The sequence below is a fragment of the Hemicordylus capensis genome, chromosome 3 (assembly GCF_027244095.1).
Source record: "Hemicordylus capensis ecotype Gifberg chromosome 3, rHemCap1.1.pri, whole genome shotgun sequence".
Taxonomy (NCBI): domain Eukaryota; kingdom Metazoa; phylum Chordata; class Lepidosauria; order Squamata; family Cordylidae; genus Hemicordylus; species Hemicordylus capensis.
In genome coordinates this window covers 328,981,881-329,005,509 of record NC_069659.1, presented here as the reverse complement: position 1 = coordinate 329,005,509, position 23,629 = coordinate 328,981,881, and the positions used below count along the sequence as shown (strand labels likewise).

The 23,629-nt window shown below is 41.3% G+C and overlaps 1 protein-coding gene across 3 annotated transcripts in view; it reads left to right on the top strand.

Moving 5' to 3' along the window:
* The window catches only part of PPM1L (protein phosphatase, Mg2+/Mn2+ dependent 1L), a 312,849-nt gene extending 289,832 nt beyond the window's left edge, over positions 1–23,017 (top strand). For all 3 annotated transcript variants that reach the window (XM_053307876.1, XM_053307875.1, XM_053307877.1), the window contains exon 5: positions 13,884–23,017. In XM_053307876.1, coding sequence (XP_053163851.1) covers positions 13,884–14,230 — 347 coding nt within the window. In that variant the 3' untranslated portion in view covers positions 14,231–23,017. The remainder of the gene's footprint in view (positions 1–13,883) is intronic.
* The last annotated feature ends 612 nt before the right edge of the window (positions 23,018–23,629 follow it).

Here is a 23,629-nt window from a genome sequence, read left to right as displayed (position 1 = left end):
GCATTGATAAAATTACAACACATCAGCTACAGAAGGCCACACTACTCGGGACAGCATGAATACCACGACACTATCTTTAATTTTCTTCCGTTATCCTAGACCCTTGGAAAGCGTCCGATAATTAAAGTACCAAATCCATTCTGACATCCCAGGTCCTTGGGAAGGACTCGATGTCTGGATAAAACAAACCAGTCAATAACACCTGCCTGTGTAAACAAGACATAATAATAATGAGGTAAATTATGGGGCAATCCAATAGATTATAATAAAAAAAGCAGGCTGGGTAAAAGAGGTCAAAATATGTAACCAAAAAATGAAAGATCTAATAATAACACCAGAATTAATAAGAGCAAAGAAAATTAAAAATTGGACTGCACCAGGCGACAATGAACTGCATGGCTTATGGCTTAAACACCTAACAAGCCTTCATAAACAACTATCAAAACAGTTCAATCACATTTTGCAAGGAGGTGATATTGAACAATGGCTAACAACTGGGAAAACTCATCTCATCATGAAAGACCCAGCAAAAGGTGCGGTTCCAAGTAATTATAGACCGATAACCTGCCTGCCAATCATGTTCAAATTATTAACTGGAATAATAGCAGATGAAGTAATGCAACACTTATTAACTAACAAACAGCTTCCAGTTGAACATAAAAGAAATTGCCCGAACACTAGAGGCACAAAAGACCAGCTGCTGATTGACAAAATGATTTTAGAAAACTGCAAGAGAAGAAAAACCAATCTAAGTGTTGCATGGATTGACTACAAGAAAGCCTTCGACTCATTGCCTCACACATGGATACTAAAATGTTTAGAAACAACTGGTGTCAGCAAAAACATTCAGATATTTATTTAAAAAGCAATGAGCATGTGGAGTACACAGTTAACAATCAATGGTGAGACACGTGGACAGGTTAGCATTAGAAGAGGTATTTTCCAAGGGGACTCACTATCCCCTCTGTTGTTTGTAATCGCCATGATTCCACATTCACAAATACTAAACAAAACAGGCCTTGGATACCAAACATCTAAAACATCAAGTAAAATAAACCACCTGCTGTACATGGACGATCTGAAGTTGTATGGAAAGTCCCAGTCAGAAATCAAATTACTGCTAAACACTGTCCATATATTCAGTAGCGGTATAGCAATGGAGTTTGGACTAGACAAGTGTGTTGCATTAATAATGAACAGAGGAAAAATAAGAAAAACAGAAGGAATAGAACTGCCCAATGGAAGCCAGATCAAGAACCTGGAAGAGAAAGAACATTACAAATACTTGGGCATTCTCTAGGCTGATAACATTGCACACACTGAAGTTAAAAGAAAAATTGGAAATGAATACATCAGGAGAGTTAGAAAAATCCTAAAGTCCAAACTCAATGGCGGGAACACCATACAAGCCATAAACACATGGGCTGTACCTGTTATCAGATACACTGCAGGAATAATAGACTGGACCCAGGCAGAGCTAGAGATGCTAGATCATAAGACCGGGAAAATAATGACCATCAATCATGCTCTGCACCCCCGCAGTGATGTCAATAGGCTATACTTCCCTCGCAGCTCAGGTGGAAGAGGAAAGCTGCAAGTCCATCAAACAGCAGAGGAGGAGAAAAGAGGCCTTGAAGAATATATAAAGGACATTGAAGAAGATGCACTTCAAATGATCAACAATGAGAAACTATTCGACACCAATGAAACAAAGCAGATCTACAAGAAAGAACAAGTCAAGAACTGAGCTGAAAAATGGAAAAATAAGCCACTGCATGGTCAATATTTGCACAATATAACTGGAAAATCAAACATCACCGAGACCTGGCAATGGCTTAAGAATGGCAACTTGAAGAAAGAAACAGAGGGTTTAATACTGGCTGCACAAGAAGAGGCACTAAGAACAAATGCAATATGAACAAAAGTAGAAAAACCAACAACAAACAGTAAGTGCCGCCTTTGTAAAGAAACAGATGAAAGTTTGGACCACCTGATCAGCTGTTGTAAAAAGATCGCACAGACTGACTACAAACAAAGGCATGACAAGGTTGCAGGGATGATACACTGGAACATCTGCAAAAAAATACAAGCTACCTGTAGCCAAAGATTGGTGGGACCATAAAATTGAAAAAGTTGTAGAAAACGAAGATGCAAAAATATGATGGGACTTCTGACTACAAACAGACAAACATCTGCCACACAATACACCAGATATAACTGTAGTCGAGAAGAAAGAAAAACAAGTCAAAATAATCGACATAGCAATACCAGGGAATAGCAGAATTGGGGGGGGGGATTGAAATTGAAAGGCTGTGGCAGAAGAAGACCAAAATAATCCCAGTGGTAATTGGCGCCCTAGGTGCAATTCCAAAACAACTTGAAGAGCACCTCAACACCATAGGGGCCACAGAAATCACCATCAGCCAATTATAAAAAGCAACTTTACTGGGAACAGCCTATATTCTGCGATGATATCTATAATAATAACAGCTACAACACTGACAATAAAATTCAGCCATCCCAGGTCCTTGGGAAGGACTCGATGTCTGTATAAAACAAACCAGTCAATAACACCTGTCTGACTGTGTAAACAATAATAATAATAAAATTTATTTATTTAAAGAACCATAATATTTAGTTTGCTCTGGGCTCTGTGTTAACTTGTCTTGGGGTGCAGCATTTCTTAGGCGAGTTTCCTGCTCTTCAGCTTTAATATCAAGTATCACTCACTGTGTGATTTGGGACTATAACATAGTGAATTTTCCAGCTCTGTGGTGGCCATTGGTGGGGGAAACCTACTATGTCATATATTGCCCCCAAATCACTGGGAATGATGATTGACATTACATTTAGGAGACTTGACAAGGAGATGCCAGTTGTATGACTGAGGTTACTGAGAGAGCTCAAAGTCCAGTGTTAAGGTGTTATTAAAATAGCTATGGCACCACATATCAATACACTATCCTTTCATATTAACATTTTCTGGAAAAGGCAAATGAGAGAGTATGAGGGCTAGTTCACCCAACAAACCAGGGTATGATGGGTCATAAGCATGACCGAAGATCTCCCAAGCCCATGTGCTCCCTAGCATTGAGCTCTGATGTCAGATATCTTGGTTAGTTTAAACAATCGTTCCATGCGTCCCATCGTTTCTTGGTTTGTCTGAACAAGTCCTAAATGTGTTATGTTATGGTTTTTCTCCTGAAGAGAATGTAACTTTCAGCCAATGCAACTTTTATTATGCCATCAAATGTAGTTTAGTTTCAGTAACAGCTAACTATAAATGGTGGCTACAAAAGGTAGCTCCAGGGAGCAAAGTTGAGGGTTGTGTCTATGTTTGAGGCACCTTCTTTAACTAATTTTGGTTCTCTGAACTGGTGGTGCAACTGGTAATGTGAATGGCCAGATCCAGACTCTGATAATTTCAAGTTAACTTCCAAGTTTTAATTTCTGCAGAAGATTCAATTTTCACACAAGTCAGATAACTTGACACAAAAAATTAATCTTCGATTCAGAAGGCATAAAGGAACACTGTACCGCCCCACTTGCTGTTGCTTTTTTATATCCTAAAATAATGATTCACTAAAAGAAGGCAATAATTCGTTCTTAATGGGAAAGAGAGGGGAAATGTGGATTTTTCTCTCCTTGGAGAGTTCAAAGTACTCTTTTAACAGAATAGCACCTATTAGCAATTAACATTTGAACCTGATTATTGTAATCCAGAAGAGGAGGCCTCATTAAATAGATGAATATTCTGAAATTCTCACTAAATAATCAGCAAAAAGCACCCCTGCTGGCTTGGAATGCAACTTTATGTGATTTTGTCTCTAATGTTATATTGGCCTTGTTGGTTTTTGGGTTTTTTGGGTTTTAAATATATATATATATATTCTGTTTTTAGTTCCCAGCCTAGGCTGTACATGATGACAGTAGAACGCTTATTCTTTTAGCCATATTGCTGTGGCCAAAAGGATAAGAGATGCCTGTTAGCCAAAGAGTGCTTCATGTTCCATATATTTTGCATTTAGAGTTTTGGATCAGCATCCTCTGAGGCAATGCACAGGAACCTGAGATACATCTCTCTAGTCATGTGGATCAGCTGCTTTGGGCAACATGATTCTTGGGGTGACTCTGGGAGGCAAGGTTACTCATTTAAGGAATAACCACTTCAAATGAACTGCTAACGGCATATAAAATATCACTGAGTGTCCTGCCTCACAGCAACATATTGGGCCAGGTGAAACAGCAGGTCAGTCTGTGCTTCCCCAGACCTTGACAAGCTGTTCCAACATTGAAACATCCATAACATGTCTGCATAATAGTCACATTAGAATTGCCTTGCTGGATCAGAGCCAAGACCCTTCTAGTCAAGCATTCTGGTATTCAAAGATATACTGCCTTTATACGTATATGCCTTGGTGCACCACCCACCCCACTGCCTAACAGACTCCCTAACTGAGCTGACTGAGCTGGTTGCTGAGTTGGTCTTGGAGTCGCCTAGGCTTTTGGTGCTGGGTGATTTCAATGTCCACTTTGGGACTGGTTTCTCTGGTGCTGCTCAGGAGTTCATAGCGGCCATGACAACTATGGGCTTATCCCAATTAGTCCTAGGACCTATGCATGTTGCTGGTCACATGCTGGATTTGGTCTTTTGCTCAGATCAGGGAGGTGTTCTGTGAATGGGGTCTCCTATAGTCTTCTCGTTGTCATGGACAGACCACCTCCTAGTTAAGGTTGGTTTCACATTCATGTCTAACCCCCTGCAGGGCTGGTGGACCCAAGAATGATCCACCCAAGAAGTCTGTTGGATCTAAGAGGGTTCCAGTGGGCCTTGGAGGGTTATGGAGTTGGTTCTGCCAGTGATTCTGTTGATGCGCTGGTGGATACTTGGAACAGATATCTTACCAGGGCAGTAGATATGACCACTTCTAAGCATCCTCTCAAACCCACCTCCGAATTAGCTCCATGGTATATGGAAGAGCTACAAGAGTTGAAGCCATGTTGGGCAAGGATCCAAAGAACAGGTGGTAGGCCGTACCACTCCAAGCAGCTTGTCTATATCCTCAGGAGTCACAAACTGAAAATGATCCAATCTAATCTTGCAAGAGGGATTGCTAACTGGCCCTGCAGAAATACTGGAGTGCACATCAGCGCGAATGCAAGAAATTTTATCTGCAAAGAACTCACTGAATGCATCACAGTGAGACATTGTTTCTGAAATCAGATATGTAACAGAAGGGGTTTGCGTTTAACCTCTAACAATCCGGAACAGCTCTGCTGGATGAGAATTTGCAGACGCTATACGCGCAGAATAAAATTGCTTCCTTGCTGCACTTATTGCCACAGTATATGCCTTCAGATGGGCTCTAAGCTGTGTCTTGTCGAACTCAAGATGAGTCCTCTTCTATTTGCACTCCAGTTGTCTACCTTACTGCTAGTTGAAGCAGTAAGGTAGACAACTGGAGTGCAAATAGAAGAGGACTCATCTTGAGTTCGACAAGACACAGCTTAGAGCCCATCTGAAGGCATATACTGTGGCAATACAGGTGAAACTCGGAAAATTAGAATATCGTGCAAAAGTCCATTAATTTCAGTAATGCAAATTAAAAGGTGAAACTGATATATGAGACAGATGCATTACATGCAAAGCGAGATAAGTCAAGCCTTAATTTGTTATAATTGTGATGATCATGGCGTACAGCTCATGAAAACCCCAAATCCACAATCCCAGAAAATTAGAATATTACATGGAACCAAGAAGACAAGGATTGTAGAATAGAACAATATCGGACCTCTGAAAAGTATAAGCATGCATATGTATTCAGTACTTGGTTTGGGCCCCTTTTGCAGCAATTACTGCCTCAATGCGGCGTGGCATGGATGCTATCAGCCTGTGGCACTGATGAGGTATTATGGAAGACCAGGATGCTTCATTAGCGGCCTTCAGCTCTTCTGCATTGTTTGGTCTCATGTCTCTCATCCTTCTCTTGGCAATGCCCCATAGATTCTCTATAGGGTCAGGTCAGGCGAGTTTGCTGGCCAATCAAGCACAGTAAACTGTATACTTTTCAGAGGTCCGATATTGTTCTATTCTACAATCCTTGTCTTATTGGTTCCATGTAATATTCTAATTTTCTGGGATTGTGGATTTGGGGTTTTCATGAGCTGTACGCCACGATCATCACAATTATAACAAATTAAGGCTTGACTTATCTCGCTTTGCATGTAATGCGTCTGTCTCATATATCAGTTTCACCTTTTAATTTGCATTACTGAAATTAATGGACTTTTGCACGATAGTCTAATTTTCCGAGTTTCACCTGTAAGTGCAGCAAGCAAGCAATTTTATTCTGCGCGTATAGCGTCTGCAAGTTCTCATCCAGCAGAGCTGTTCTGGATTGTTAGAGGTTTAACGCAAACCCCTTCTGTTACATATCTGATTTCAGAAACAATGTCTCACTGCGATGCATTCGGTGAGTTCTTTGCAGATAAAATTTCTTGCATTCGCGCTGATGTGCACTCCAGTATTTCTGCAGGGCCCGTTAGCAATCCCTCTTGCAAGATTAGATTGGATCATTTTCAGTTTGTGACTCCTGAGGATATAGACAAGCTGCTTGGAGTGGTACGGCCTACCACCTGTTCTTTGGATCCTTGCCCAACATGACTGTTTTCATCTTGCAGGGAAGTTGTTGGAACTGACCTGATTGATATCATTAATACCTCACTGAGGGAGGGCAGGATGCCATCATGTCTGAAGGAGGTGTTGATTAGATCCCTTCTTAAGAAACCCACTAGATCCCCTGATGATAAATAATTATATCTATTGGAGGCATATAATTATATGGAGGCAGTGATTGGGTAAGATGAGAGTATGGTGGCTGACCAGCTCCAAGCGGTCTTAGAGAAAATTGATTACCTACCTAGACCCATTTCAAATTGGCCTTAGAGTGGGCTATGGGGCTGAAATGGCCTTGGTTGGCCAGATAGATGACCTTCGCCAGGGAATTGACAGAGGGAGCGTGACTCTGCTAGTTCTTTTGGCTCTCTCAGCGGCTTTAAATGCCATCAGCCATCGATACTGAGATTGCTCACTGAGTTTTAAAAATCTGCTGAGAACAATAATAATTAAAATATGATATTCAGAATTTTTCTGAAAAAGAAAACAGACTCTATTAAAGACTCATATTTAAGTAATGAAAACTGCTATAATTATATTTCCTAGTTAATTAATTGAAGGCTTTTTTTCTGTATGTGCTTCAGTTATTCCAGATCTTGTCTGCTGAGGGAATCTAGCAGTATTCCCCGAGAATTATCAAATTTTGATAAGATAATAGAGTAGAGCAAACAAGAGCCTAACCCAGTATGGTATGGTTCTGCCAAGATAGGTCAAAACCAATCACCATATCAAAAAGACACTACTTTCAGAAAAGCTCAGACAGAATAAATTTTCTTTTTATGGAAGTTTAAGAACTCGGCTTCAAACCAAAGGCTAGCATACTTTGGCACTATAAAGATATAAATACAATTTTATAAATAGAATAAATATTATTTTATATTTTATAATTGTATAATAGAATTGTAAAATACACTTCTTTCTCTCTCTCTCTCTCTCTCTCTCTCTCTCTGATCTATAGTGGCACATAATAATGCATATGTGTGCACATATGCCACACATATGCCAGTGTGGTGTAGTCAGTGTGGTGTAGTGGCTAGAGTGCTGGACTAGGACCGAGGAGACCCAAGTTCAAATCCCCATTCAGCCATGATACTAGCTGGGTGACTCTGGGCCAGTCACTTCTCTCTCAGCCTAACCTACTTCACAGGGTTGTTGTGAGGAGAAACCTAAGTATGTAGTACACCGCTCTGGGCTCCTTGGAGGAAGAGCGGGATATAAATGTAACAATAATAATATAATAATAATAAAATCCCTGGCCTCAGTGGCCTTTGGGTACCAAAAGACTACCACAGGGCTCTCTGGTCACCAGGAGTCAACACCGACTCAGCACACTTTATTTACCCTCACAATACTCCAAAGCACCCTCTTTTTAGCAGCAAACAACTCATTTGATATGCAAAGTTAATGGGCAATTGATAAAAGGCATCTGAAAAGCTAGAGAAAGGACCCGAGTTCAAATCCCCATTCAGCCATGAGACTAGCTGGGTGACTCTGGGCCAGTCACTTCTCTCTCAGCCTAACCTACTTCACAGGGTTGTTGTGAGGAGAAACCTAAGTATGTAGTACACCGCTCTGGGCTCCTTGGAGGAAGAGCGGGATATAAAATGTAATAAATAAAAATAAAAAATAAAATAAAAATTTAAAAAGCCCCAAGCTCTTGAGCATTTCCCTGTAGAAAAGTTGCTTCAACCTCTGGATCATGTGGGATAGCCCTTTTCTGTACCTTCTCAGGTCACAAAGCTCTACAAATGCCTTTGTGAACATACCCATACACAGGAATGCCTTTTCCATTGGGGATGCTTGTACACTTGTGTGTGTTGCATCCAATTAGATTCCTGCCACGTGCAAACTCTACGTGGAGTGTAAAGGCATGCTGAGTTCTACAGCCACAAGCTGCATATTTCTGATATAAATGTTGTTTATTCATGTAGAACCTTTAAATCCTTTGACTTGAAGCTCTTCTAACAACAACATCCAGCAGCGCCAAAAACTTTTTTTCAAATAACTTTCCTCTTCAGCAGCCACTTGGAAGGCACAATGTTTGGTTTTGTAATGAGAATTTTTAAGTACTTTCTCAAAGGCAAAGCCAGTTTTTCAGAAAATACTTCACATCCAACCCCAGGAAACACTGCATGTGATATATTAGGATTTCAGTCTTAGCCTAACGGAGACAGCAAAAAGTCACTTTCTATGCATAAGTATTGGCTGTGGAGGCTAGGATAAGCACTTATCACAAGTCAGTTCCATCAACCATCTTTCTGCAGAGATGGAGGGATGGGGATGGGTTTGAATTGAATATCTTCTGTTGTGCTACCAATGGATGCACAGTTCAAAATGGGACTCTCATATGCTGCAGTTTCTATTTTTCCTATAAAATACATACAATATGCATATATAATAAACGTGTGTGTGTGTACACATACACATGCATTTACAGAGTATTGCCTTCCCTCATGTTTGTACGTGCTTTTCCCCATGTGACTTTAAAGAATTATGACATTTTCCTATTACATTGTTAAAATAAAGCTGTGCAAAATAGCACGCTGAAAGTCTTTGTCTAGGCTTGGGAAAGTATATTATATGGCCTTGAAGACAACTGAGTGAGAATATTCTAAGTATGTGGTTTATTTCCATTCCTCCATCATATCCAGGGCAAACTAGACATAATGTGGGAAATCTGTGATCAAAACTCAACATCTTATTTTCCTAAAAGCAGCTGGGGTGGAGGGAATTGAGATTAGGGCCATGTCATTTCCCCAATAAAAAAAACCATTTCCCCCAAGTTGCTGTTAGTCACAGAGGAGTAAACATATTGGTATAGTGAGTACCTTGTGTTTTTTCTCTTCCATGTTAACAGCAGCTTTGAGGGCAATAATTTCATTAAAGGAACATCACGGAGAGACTCCCCCCTTCCAACAGGGGCTGTGGCCTTGTCCAAATCCACCTACCCAGTGGCTGCTTTTAGGAAAACCATTCATTCATTCATTCATTCATCCATTGGAGGATGTTAATACTATTGGGTTGAAGAGGGACAGCTGCTAAAGATAAGACAGCCACCATTCTAAAAGGTGCCATGTTGCCCTGTTAGCAGGGTTGAAAGATGTCAAGAAATCCCATCACATATCCTTCACATTGTGCCTAATTTGGCCCTCACATTGTCCTAAAAAGGAAGAACGGAGGGGGGGAAATATCCCTTTCATTAGGTGCCAGCATCTGCCTCCCTGGTAAACAGCAAGAGACATGATCTGACCTGAGTTCTCCCCACAGCTGTTCACTCTTGTCTGTGAGCCTAGACAATGGGCAAATAGGAATGAGCTGGATAAAGAGAGGGCTCTCCACCAAAGTCTCTTTACATTAATTTTCACACTGGGGAGAAAGGAGTTAGGGTTAAAGAACTCTTTTTGTATCTTGGCTAGCAAAGGAGTGACTCATTGGGTGGACCCAGTATTCATGGCCCTTCAGGCCTTGCTTAGTTAAATATATAGCCCCTGTTAAAAAGTTAGTTGCTGAATAAGACTGTAAGGTATTAACAGTTACTAAACTATTTGAATTCTTTAGATAAACATTACCATTGAACATCAGTGGTCAATGTCAGAGGACCTTCTCTAGGCTCCACCACTATCAGTAGTACAGCAGGTGGTTACACAAACAGAAAGGCTGTTCTCACAAGCAGTCCAACTCAGGCTAGGGCAGCCAAACCTGGCCTAGGCTGCTCATGTGGAGCACCGGGATGCACTCGGATCCTGGCATTTCCACCCAGTCTAACCCTACTGTTCAGCGCAGCTCTTAGCCAAAGTAAAGGCATGAGTGTACCCTTAGCCTGGCTACCAGAATCATGCAGGCAGTCCAAGGAAACAGAGAGACGGGTGCCTAGAGTGCCCATCTGATGGGAGGATCCCTATTGTGGGTACACATGGTGGCTTACATACAATCAGTGTGATGCAAGAAGATTAAAATACAACTAAAAACCAGAAACAAACAAGGAAAAACCAACAAATGAGTTGCTGCATGTGTTAGAGCACCACAGCAGTGCGGGCGGGTCTGGCACTGCCTGCCTTATGTTGCGGAACAGGTAAGCCAATAAAGTCAGGATTCTTTCTTCACTGCCGGCATAAAAACAAACAGTGAGGGAGCCAGATGCACCTCTCATTCTGCATCCTAAGCACCACATCTGAGAAGACCTTTTCCTGGGTATCAGATGGCAGGGTCAGAAGGAGAACCTCCAAAGTGGAGCATAGGTCCTAGGCACTCACATGGAAGAAAGCAGTGCCTGAGATATTCTGGTCCCAAACCATTTAAGACCTTAATGATCAAAGCCAACACCTTGAATTGAGCTTGGAAGCAAACTGGTAACCAGTGACAGGAGAACCTTTAGCTCTCAGAGCCAGTCCAAACATGCAGGGAGGCAAGTAGTGTGGCCTTAATAGAACTGTAGCAAAAGGCACATGGGGGGAATCATTTGTTTGAAAAGTGGCCCCACATGGGAGAGTCTCTGAATATGAAAGCATTTAGCCTATTCTCCTCCCTGGCCTCTTACCTTTCCTCATATGGCAAACATGCAGGCACCTTCAAATGAGCAGTCCCCCGCATATGTTCTAGTGATGATACATTCATGTGGAGGACTGCACTTCACATATTCATGCATGTTTGGTTTGGCTCTCACTAACAGTGGGCGACTCACATGTTCCCTGACCTTTGTTCAAAGCACTCTTGCTCAACTGCCTGAATGCAGTTTTGCAAAAACAGTTCCTGTGATGCCGAAACCTGCAAGATGCTGTGCAGTATGTCGGCCAGTGTGTATAGAAGCTGGAGTCAAGATGTGTAGAGGCATTGATCTAAACTGGGGCTGCACAACTTCTGCCCTCCTGCAGATGTTGGACTATGACTTCTATAATCCCTAACTACTGGCCACTCTGGTTGGGAATGATGGGAGTTGTAGTCCCAAAACAGCTGGAGGGCTGAAGTTGTGCGAGCCTGATCCAGACAATGTGGACAAGGGACTTAATTTTACACTGATGTCTCAGGAGCAGAGTGGACAGAATAAAAGTAATTAGGGGCCTCAAGTCAGTCACACAATTAAGAGTTAAAACTAAGGGGAAAGAGAAGGTAACTTAGGGATGATGAGCACATGAATGAGTGAGACCTGGACCGATCTTTCCAGGAAAGGGTGCATTAGCTGATGTTGGTAAACAGCATTCCTGGCCACTTCCACCACCTGGATGTCCAGGTTCAGGTCAAGTAGCAGTACTCAAAAAAATTGTGAACATTGCTTTAGGGGGGAGTATAACCCCATCCAGGACAGGCTAAATACCTAATCCAGAATAATTCTGTCAAGTCTGGACTAAATTTCAGCTTGTTCACCAAAGCTGCAACCTGACACTTATTCAGAACTTCCACTGCCTCCCCAGGAGTAGAAGCTGGAAGTGAGAGATAGAATTGGGTGTCACCTGCATACTGGATTTTGCTCAGGAAAATATCTGGAAATACCCTTTAGGAAATACCCTCGTGCTTTAGGTGTCCCTAGTTGCAGTGCCAAAGTTGTAGAATGCCCTACCAAAGGAAATTTGCTTGGCCCACTCATTGTTGACCTTTCAGTGGCTGATGAAAACCTATTTTGGAGGACTTTGAGGTTGGGTTTTGTTTAGAACTGTTGATGGAGAGGTTATTGTTTGGATGTACTGCTGAGTTTTCTGTCTTTAAAAAAACAATAATAATCTTGAGCTTTGTGTTAAATTGTTTTCTTTTGTTGTTAGCCACTGGTCTTTTTGGTACAAAAGCAGGGTACAACTAGCTTATTAAAGTGACAATACATATTTGAATATTTTCCTACAAACTCTAGGAAAGGGCTCTCCTTTTACAACTCCTGGTCCAAACCCTGGTCCGATGCACTCTCAACTAGATAGGGGCTGTACACACGGCAGTGTAATTCCTAGCTGGATGGGGAGCTGTACAAGCGAATAGCTGTTGGACACAGTGTACCCTTTCCCAGCTCAACAGCTGTGGCTGTGCACATGTAGCCTTTTAAGCAAAGCGGAAATCTCATTCAGTAGCTAGGAGCGGGGAGTGGGGCCTGGACTCCCCCCGCCCCGCTCACTTACCTTTTCTCCCAACCACTGATAGATGGAGTTTCAGCTTTTAAAAAAAAGTTACACCTTTTAAAAAAAGATTACACATACATAGCCCCACCTGTTCTCACGTGTGTTCTGCCAGATCAGAGTCACTGGCTAACATCCTGGATAACGAAGCACTGGTGCAACTGAATAAGCACTGGTGTAGTAGCAGTGCTTTTGAAGAGCACGGCTAACACTGTACCAGTGCCAGGGGTGGAGTGTAAAGTGATTATTTTCACAAGAGTTATCTGGGTCACTAGCATTTAAGCTCAACCGATAGCTTGATGAGAAGCAGGATAAAGTGTGTGTGCGCACATGCGTCCGCACGCATGCTCTGGAGTCCGCAAGCATGCTCTGCTTTTAGCCTTTCTAAGGGTGTGCCTGATGTCCCAACTCCTTCATAAATGAGTATGGGGACCTGTTCTTCAGTGATACCAAAGGGAGACAGGGCTTGATTAGAGCTAGAGGGCAGGTTGCCTGAGAACAGGCATGAAGATATCTTGTCTGGTGAACTGCTGAGATTAAGACTGAGTTTTCGTGTTATTCGGCAATTTGTCACATCCATTTGGTGAGCTAAAAAACATAAGGATGTACTTGCCTTCAGGAATCCACGTGTCAACCATTTCAAGAGCATTGGCATGGATGCTGATGCAACTCAACTCCTTACAGCAGTGTTTGGATATTTCCTGTACTTCTTCGCCTCTTGGGTTTCAAGATACATAATATAAAATTGATTTTCCAGTAGATCAGAGGGTGGAGGGGACAACTCTAACGGGATTCATTGATCACTCATGCTACTCAGTATATTTTTCTCACAGTGATTCCCCATCCCTCAGCCTCAGCCCAACCTATGCATGTATACTTGGGAATTGGTTCCACTGAGCCAATGTGCAGAGGATTACAGCCTTCAGAGAGGAATGGCTTCACTGTGTTGAATTCTCATCATTACCACACATACCCTGGTGTTTGTAGGAAAGGGGTGTAAGAAGAAATGCAAAGTAAAATAATTCAATTTTCTAACTAATTTTCTAACCCGGGGCACAACAGCTTATGGGCCCAATGCCATATTCAATAACGTGTGTTTTTCTCCCCTGCAGGTGGTTTCATCAGTTTTAATGGTTCCTGGCGTGTTCAGGGGATCCTGGCCATGTCCCGCTCCCTTGGAGATTATCCACTGAAAAATCTGAATGTTGTCATCCCTGACCCTGATATTCTGACCTTTGACCTGGACAAACTCCAGCCAGAGTTCATGATCTTAGCATCAGATGGGCTGTGGGATGCCTTTAGCAATGAGGAGGCTGTTCGGTTCATCAAAGAACGCTTGGATGAGCCACACTTTGGAGCCAAAAGTATAGTCCTCCAGTCATTTTACAGAGGATGTCCTGACAACATAACTGTCATGGTGGTGAAGTTCAAGAACAGCAGTAAAACAGAAGACCAGTAAATTTCTCATGTCCTTCTGCATCTCTTTTGGCGAACCTCTTCATCAAACCCTTACACTTTGACATAGTAGACAGTTGTAGCAAGTATATTAGCATTAAGACTGGACATCCAAAAAGGAAAGAGGAAAATCACTCTTCAGTAAAGCGCTACGCAGCAAACACATTCAAAACCATTGTTCAAAAACAGTGTTCCCCCACATGTTCTTTCCTCCAGCTCTTTAAGCTTAGAAAAAATCTTCCATTTTAAAGGCTAATGACTCCTGCTTTGGTTATTTAGAATACCTCCGATTTCTTCGTCTTAGTCTAAAAGTTTGCAACAGCATTTGGACCAGCCTCACAGGAGGCAAGAGCAGAAAACCTGTTCCTTGTAACCAAGCAATGGAAATTATGTGGGCTTGTCACCAACATAACTCTCTCCATTTTGCATCACACTCTTTAATGCTACTGCTTTCTGATTTCTAAACTGCAGAAGCAGGAAGGCAGATTGCAAAGAGACTTGTTATTATTGATCTGTCTTTCCATAGAATGAAAAGGAGGAAACTGTTGATACAGAAAAGACTTCTTTCTCCATGGTTAAGCATCTTCTTCCAGCCATGTCATCAGGAAGAAGCTGTGGAGCTTGTCCATAGCTGTGCGCTTATTTATACTGTCTCTGTACATGCCTTTAATGATGCTTTGCCTTTTTATTTCTAACAACAGGTTGCTTCTAGGGGCCTCGTTCCTCAGAAAATTGCGGCGACAGGATTAATTAACTCTTGCTTCTAGACATGCCAGATATCAGGGTTGGGCTGTGATTGTACAACATATATAAACCAGAGGCTATCAAGAAAGTCAAGTGAATTTTTAGGACAGGAGTTTCTTAGATAATACTTTAGAATTTATTTTCAGTTATTAACATGTGAGCAGATAAGAGGCTGGCATGTGGATGAATGAGAACCTTCTACCTAAAAAGCAGCTTCTCAGTAGGACTGATGCTTAGTTCAAAGGATTTGGGAAGGGAAAATAATTCTGGTGGCCTAAGTATGTAAATAGTCTAAAGGTCAACATTAGGAATGAAAAGTGTTGATTACATTTTGCTGTAATTTGAAGCCTGTGAATATTGTATCTTTCATTGTGGAAAGTTGGCGTTTCCAATTTCAGTATTGTTAGATAATTTAGATGTATTCTGGCTGTGTAATCTCCTACAGTTCTCATCATGTGATGAAGCAATGGTTTAAAAAAAATGGGCAGGGTATGTCAGTGAAGCACCATAGGAGTCTGGAGCGCTTGTTGCTTTCATAACATTTGCTTTGGCTGTGTTGTTTTAGGCTATAATACAAGAAGAGATACTTTGTGCCAGTGGACAGGGCCTTCCTTCCTTCCAAGAAGGATTTCCACTGAACCACTATCAACACAGCTGGTCACTGGTGGAACTCCAGCTCATAGTTAGATATGGGTCATGATCAGCACCTGTGGTGTGTGTGCAGAATTATTTATTGCTATGAGTAGAAAAATGCATGGGTGCAATTCCTGTCCACCTGTACAGTGTACTCTGCCAAAAGAGAAGAGGAAACCTAGTTGGTTGTGGGATGTTGCATCATGTGTACAGGCTTTAATTCGAAGTCCTGTGTGTGTAGGGATTTCGGGTTCTCTTATGTAGAGAGGGAATTTTGAGTGGGTGCAGTGGAAAATGCCCTGGGATTGGATATTTCCATTTTGATGGAAGGCAGTGAGAGGGCCATCCACACCTGGGGCTTTACACAGATTGTGGAGCATGGCTACTCAGTTCTAATTAATGTGCAGGTGGGATGTTGCTAGACTTGAAAGTGTTCTTTCCTACTCTTTTCACTTTTTATAGATAGCAGACCCTGAAGGATAACCCATATAACTCTGGGGCAGTTAGGAATGTGTCTTCTTGTTTCCCTGAAGCAGATGAATGGCTTGAAGATAGTTCAGTGATGGTTTAAAATATCCAAAGTTAGTATGTTAGTTACTATCTCCTCCTCCTATTCCTTGCACTTGTTTACCCCCACTGCAATTATATTGCTTATGTTATTTGAATAAATTAACTTGTAACTTGCAGATTCAAATAGGTTAATACATACAAAATCTTTCTTCCTGTCCATATTTTGTTGCTTTCATGTTAATACGCAATAACTGATTTAACTGAAAGAACCAACGTATCTAGCAAAAAAAACAATACAACAGGGTTCTTGACTTGTTTGTAGCTAAACAGTTAAGACTGTAGAAGGAAAACATTTAAAAAGGAAATTGCTTCAGTATTTAGGTTTCTAAACCTTTTTGTGCCATCAGCATTGTGGTGCTGGTGATGTGTTGTGTAGGAGCTGTAGGATTCTCCTGTTCAAGATGAAGCCCTGTATTCGGTTGTTAGTAGGAGATGTGTTCCCGTACTGATGCTCAGTGCTGAGCCGTCTACACTGGGGTAGGCAACTTTTGGCACACCAGCTGTTGTTAAACAATAACTCCCATCATCCCCAGCCACAATAAATACAAGCATATGAGCTATGTAGAGGAAATGCCTGAATGGCTATAGAAGACAATGTTGGCTGATATGATGCACAGCATCATGTAAGGAGGGCTGTGCCTCCACAGGGAGTCTCCAGTGTTTCTGCAATGATAACACGTTGCAGAGCTGAGTGGAGGAGGAGCTGGGAGTGATTTTCACTTTCCCCCCCTCCCTCCAAAAGCCCTTTCCACTTGCAGGAATATGCGTTTGGGGTTCCACAGCCTTCAGGAACATATTCCTGCAAGAGGAAAGGGCCTTTGAAGGGAGGGAAAAGAAACAAAAACCACCACCCCCTCCACACCCAATCTGTTGTGCAATCATTGCAGGGGCCCCGAAGACTTCCTGCCAACCTGCAACCCTTCTTATGCTGACCTACTGCTACACATCACTGGGTGTAGATAATCCAAAATGTTTCCAGGTGTGCTGTTTTAAAGACAGTTAAGATCACCTGCAATCAATCCAGGGTGCCAGTCCCCAGAATGACTTGGAGAGTAAGGGCAGCATAGAAAAACACCGAAAGGATCGAGTACACCAAAGCATCCGTATCATTGTTAAAGCCTCCTGCAAGAAGCATCACCTCTTCTTTGAAACACATTCTGTGGAGCTTTCTGCTTCAGCGCTATTGACACTGCTGTGAATGCCAGTACTAGTCCCAGAAACCTGACTAAGGTACACTTGCAATCTACAGTTCCTACAAGAGCATGGAGACGTTAGGGATTGTACATATGCATCATACATTTGTAGCCATTCTGTGCTGGTGCAAACTTTGAAAAGTAAAACAAATATCCTGGATAATAATTCATGGATGAGGTGAAACAGCAAGATTTTTTTTTAAAAAAATCACAGCTTGACTCAAAGGCATTCTTGAAAGTCCCAGGACCTTCAGCATGTACATGGAGAGGAGAGTTGGCCTTGTGGTAGCAAGCATGACTTGTCCCCTTAGCTAAGTAGGGTCCGCCTTGGTTGCATATGAATGGGAGACTTGACATGTGAGCCCTGTAAGATATTCCCGTCAGGGGATGGAGCCGCTCTGGGAAGAGCATCTAGGCTCCAAGTTCCTTCCCTGGCATCTCCAGGAGAGGGCTGAGAGAGATTCCTGCCTGCAGCCTTGGAGAAGCCACTGTCGGTCTGTGAAGAAAATACTGAGCTAGATAGACCAATGGTCTGACTCAGTATATGGCAGCTTCCTATGTTCTCTAGCAGAGTTGCAGCCCTCTCCACTAACTACTACTACACCATGTAATTTTTAACTTCCATTGGTACTGATTTAGGAAGACTTGCATTCAGCACAACCTAATGTGCATGATGCATCACCACCTGCACCACTGCATGTGTTTAAAACACCATCCATGGTGTTTGTGAACAGTCCTGTTCTATGATTTAAAATTGCACAAACACACCACAAAGTCCATTATTTCCAACGGCTGTCATGTTGTGCAACTGTTTGCACAATTGTAAGTTGCAGTGGAACAGGCTATTCCACACCAAGGGCAAAATTTCATATACACACACAGCAGCATGGGTGGTGCAGAACCACTCACGTTGGGTTGTGTTGAATTTGGGAGATTGTCAGTGCAATACAGAAAATGACAGGATTTCTTGTTAGAGTAAAAAAAAAAAAAAGGGATATAAGTAAAGAGTTCCAGCTGTGATCACTGGAAGGCTGGTTTCAACTTTCCGTGAGAGTAGGATCAGAACTAAAAGTACTATTCAATTCCCAAAAAGGAATGGGAGTTCTTGTTGAGAACCTTACTTCATTTTGGGCCAATTCACGCTATGTACAGTAGCAAAACAAACATGTTTTGTTAACAAGATGATAGGCAACGGGAGAGGGACCACCACTAAGTGTGTTACACAAGGCTATTTTAATCACCTGCTGCCCCTTTTGTCACACTTTGCCTCATTTGCAACAACAGGCACCCCACCCCTGTCATCCCCTCCTTTGCTGTGTGACAGGTCCCTCAATTCTTTTGCAAAAAACCTCACTGACAGCAATTTTAGTACAGGGTGGGTGAAGGTGGGTGGTGTTTGGCTGAGATCCAGAGCTTTTAAGAATCTTGATCAGCACAGCTGGCTCCGGAGTTGAAGGGTGGTGTTGCTTCTCCTTTCCTCTTGCATTAACTCTCTTGGAGTGGCTTTATAAAGCTGCTTCTCAAGAGGGAAGCACTAAGATCTCTTTAGGCTTCTGTAACATTGGTTATCAACTAGGAGGGCTGCAGTGGTGACAGCCATGACTGTGAGGTTGAAGAGAAGACTGCTCAAGAGAGCTAGATAGAGTAAAGATGAAAATAATGCCTGACATACTACACCACATTATTCATCTGGTGGAATGTAACATGCTTGCTGATGCCCAAGCGCAAAAATTGCACAAATGGGGTTGTGCTACAGTGTAGCCATTATAACGGTTGCCCTGTCACACAAGCACAATTTTTGCGCTTGTGCTCTTGCACGGCTATGACGCGCTGCACAGTGTGCATAAAATCATGCTGCATGCCTGCTTTGATTAAGATAATAGAATTAAGGTGGATCCATTAACTGCAAGGTGCAGTTAAAGGTGGATCTTGCATCTAGAAAGGTTGCAGGCTACCACAGGAATAGATACACAACTGGAACTTCCTTAGAGCCATGGCTAAAAGTTAGCTCATTTTAGATTCAGCTCATAGTTCTAAGCGTTTAAAACCATAGCAAGTATTAGTGAAAGGGAAGGATGACTGAAAAATTATCCTCCCCTCCCTGCAGTGTTTTGATCAGAAAGTCAAACTACATTTCCTTTACGCAACTTGATAGCTACTATGCTTTACAAATGCCAGCCAGTAGCTAGGAAAAAATGAGCAAACAAAAATGGAGATTTGACATCAGCTGCAAAACAAATTTTATTAATCAGGGCATTGCATATTAAAAGAACCTGCAAGTGTGTTTGTTAATTCGCATTCTATTGAAAGCAATTTTTAGTAGCTAAGGGAGGAAAATTTCATAATAGCAGGCAGTAGGCCACAAACAATTGCAGTATACAGGTTATATTCAGTCAAGTGTTGAAAAGGCCTCATTTGCCCAGCCACCCATATAAAAAGAAAAACAGTCTCACACTGTACATGAGTTCAGTAGGAATTAATAGCTGTATATGCATATTTATAGATGTGTTTACAGTTTTCATCTTGTAGGAAAGTCTCCTATACCAGGAAATAAAAACATAACAGGAGAACAAGGCATGGCTTAATGGACGAGCAGAAATCATCATTTCACTTGAAAAATGTAGGATATTCCTACGCAAACATGACTTGGACAATCTTTTGCAGGGAATCTGATTCAGTTTCTAATTCCATTTTGGTGCAGCGCAGACATGCCATACGGTATAACCATCACGCTGCTTGGGAAACTGCCCGTTTGGTGCAGCCCTGCTGCCACTATCTTGGAAAGGGACAGCAGCCTCACAGCACATCATTCGACACATAATGCAGTGCTTGAGGTCGGCCACTGAAAAACATCTAGAGCAGCTAGTTTAACAGTCATAACTGATAGAATATGCAGGCTATATATTTATGTTTCTGCACAATCTGCAGAAACATAAAGGTATTTCAGTTGCACTGAAATGTATGAGCATGATCCAGCCAAAATTAAGCACTTTTAAGCCCCATTAATTTTGATGGGATTGCTAAATACAAATGTTAATCTTTCTTGTTGAAATGACTGAGATACATGCGTTCAACTTTGGCTGGAATTTAAATGTTCAAAATAGGAAGGTTGAAAGGCATGTGTGATTATTTGAAATGTTTTTGAAGAGATGGTGAATGCTAGCTTTTATCAAAACATGTCCTATAATCTCTTTTAAATCACCTATATTGGCCTGCCGTGGATGCTATAACTGCTGTAACCTCATGGTTCTTACATCTGAGGCAAACCTAGGAAGCCTAACACCACATTTTTAATATGGATGTATCTCCAGGGATTCAGGCAATATCTTTTCCAGCAGCTGCTGCCTAATTCTTTTAACCTGAGATGCTGGGATTGAACCTAGGACTTCTGCATGCTATAGCCCCTCGCTCCCTAAATCTAGCACCACAGTTTAGTGAATAAGTGCAATCTCTGACAAAAAAAATAGGAATACAGCAGGGGGGATATCTAGATACAGTTTTAGGGCTGTAAAATTTAATTGATTCATCAAATTACTTGATTAAAATTCTTTCTGTTGATTAAAACATTGACCCCAATTAATTTAGAAGACCTTTTAAAAAAACATTTAATATTTTTACTACAAATGCTTGCAAAACCATGGGTAGCAGGCATTATTTTGGAAGAACCATTCCTCTTCTTTCACACAAGATGGAATGCATTTGCAAAGATAACACCTGCCAGAAGAGATTTGTGCATCATATAAAAGTAAAGAAAGAACGCTTTCTTTCAAACTGTTTTATGCACTTGCAAATTTAATTAATTAAAACTCATGTTGATTTACTATATTTTTTCTCTTTGTGGGTGAAAGCAGTTGGACAGTTGCTTGTAATTTTCAGTAAAGCAATGCCATCATTTTAAACTCACTTTGACTTGCAAACTAAATACACAGGCATTAACTGAATACAATTTACCTTCGATGATATAAACACCTCATTTAAAAGTGAGCAGCATGGCTAGGCTTTTTTCTGGTGTGGAGGAGCTGTTTCTCTTAAAGTTACAGTCATATTTTAACTTTCCCAGCTATAAATGAGTCTGCCTTAATGTTTTAGATGAGTTGTTGCCCCTAATTACAGAATACTGTTGTTTTTTAAAGAGCCAAATTTCTACAGGTGTTACATAAGATGACCCAGTCACTACAATAGGAAGCGCTAAGATTTGGAACAATTGAAATTAAATAAAGGTTTTGGGCAGGCTTCCAGTGTGCATCCTGGCTGTTATCCATAATCACAAGAAGTAGCAGCTAGGTACTCAAGACAAAGCTTGACCCTTAGTCTTGCCACTTCATAAAATCTAGCTGGGTTATAGTTTAAACTGACTACACTACTTCTAGGATTAGATACAGTATCCCTAGTTGCTGTACTAAAACTGTCTACAGAAAGCCTAAATTTTTATAGTGTTGGCTAGTGCATAGTCCCAGCACCAACAGGAACAGACTACTCAGCCCCTTGCATTAAGTCCTGAGAAAGACCACTTGTCCTGCTTTAGCAAAGATTAACAGGTGCATCTATCTTTGAGAGACACTGAGGTCATTCACACAATCAAATACTGATTTCTGTAGCTGTGTGTGCTCCCAATTTTCGTTTGTGTGGAAGCAAGGTAAAAGGGTAGATGTGATTGTGTGAAGCGAGGTAGGAGGAAAAGCTACCCAGGTAGAAAAGCTCCTAAACCCAGGTAGAACACAGTTTTTGATTGTGTGGATGAACCTATTGTAGGTACATCAGAACATGGTTCGTACATTCTCTTATGCTGGTGCAGTAACAGAGAAAGAACAGGAATGATTGTGCCACTGTCGCCAAAGCTTATCCATAGGAGCCCATGGCCTTTCTAATGTAGGCTATAGGAATAAAGTCTGAGAGAGCCACCCAAGCGCTTTCTGCTTAGCTCAGTTTCTAGAATTAACTTTCGGAAACAAGCACACAATTGCATTAAGATGCATGGAGGCATACATAGCAGTGTGTAGTGTGTGCATCTGTGTTTCAGACAAGACATCCACTGGAATACTCTGGAAGCCAAACCAGACATCTGTAGCACATACAGCTTGTGTTGATTATATTTGTAAACATCTGAAGATACAAATATGCATTTCTGGAACTTCAAAAATATTTTTGGACACAACTACTAATTTAAGAAGGAACCAACCCATTGTAGTATCCACAGTTAAACCATAACAACTTTAACCTATCAAAACATTAGCCATTATGCACAATTAAAAGGAGGAACTAGTGAAACCTCATCATTCTTGGTACTAGTAGAGGTTTTCTTTTGTACCTATTTTACATCTGTCTCTAAGAGACAATTTGAAACATGGTCAAATGAAAATGTAAATATAACGTTTGCTGTAGTATAACCTCAAAGTGACAATACTCATGTCACTTATAGATGTCAGTAACTATGGTATCTTCTGTGTGTGCATTAGAAATAGTTGTGTTTTGGGGCTTTTTTACATGTATGAAAGAATAAATGTTTCATGCAATTACAGATTCTGTATTAATGTCTACCGAAAGTGTAAACTACTGAGAAAGCATTGCCTTGGTTGTATGATTAAAATGAAAATAAAGGCTTTAAAATAAGCATATTTAAATAAACAAGCTCCCCCCACCTCCATATTATACATCTTGCAGCCAGTTCGTGCTTTTTCAATATATACGTCTTCATTTGATATAGGGCAACAGTTCATAAAGACATACTCATCCACTAAGGCCACATACTTCATCTTGTTTTGCTGAAACTATGGCAAATGCGAGGAATTCTCTGCCCCTCTTTGGAAAAGGAACAGGGTTCATCGGGGTATTCTTTGCAGATGGCATTAAGGCTAGAGGCTGCTGATAAAGTGATGAACTAAGAGTTAGAAGTTTACAATAATGACATCTCTTCCCTTGCTATATGCACATTTCTTTTGTTCCACATGTGACCAATGCAGAAATCTATTTAGCAAACTCTAATGTCTCCCATACTCCCGTGGATGCTCTGGGTCTCTGACTAGAGAGAATATTGTTTATTAGTCCATAATGCAGTCAGCAGTCACATAACCCAAGAAGCAGTGATCTCCTGTGTGTGCTTTGCACTGTGATTTTTTATGAAGTCAGTTTGCAAGAAGATAAACAGTGCAGTCACTAACACACACTAACACCTCACAAACACACAAACAGTCAGTCACAAACACACAGTCACAAACACACACTAACACCTCAATTACAGTTTACGTTCTGCATGGAACGTGGTA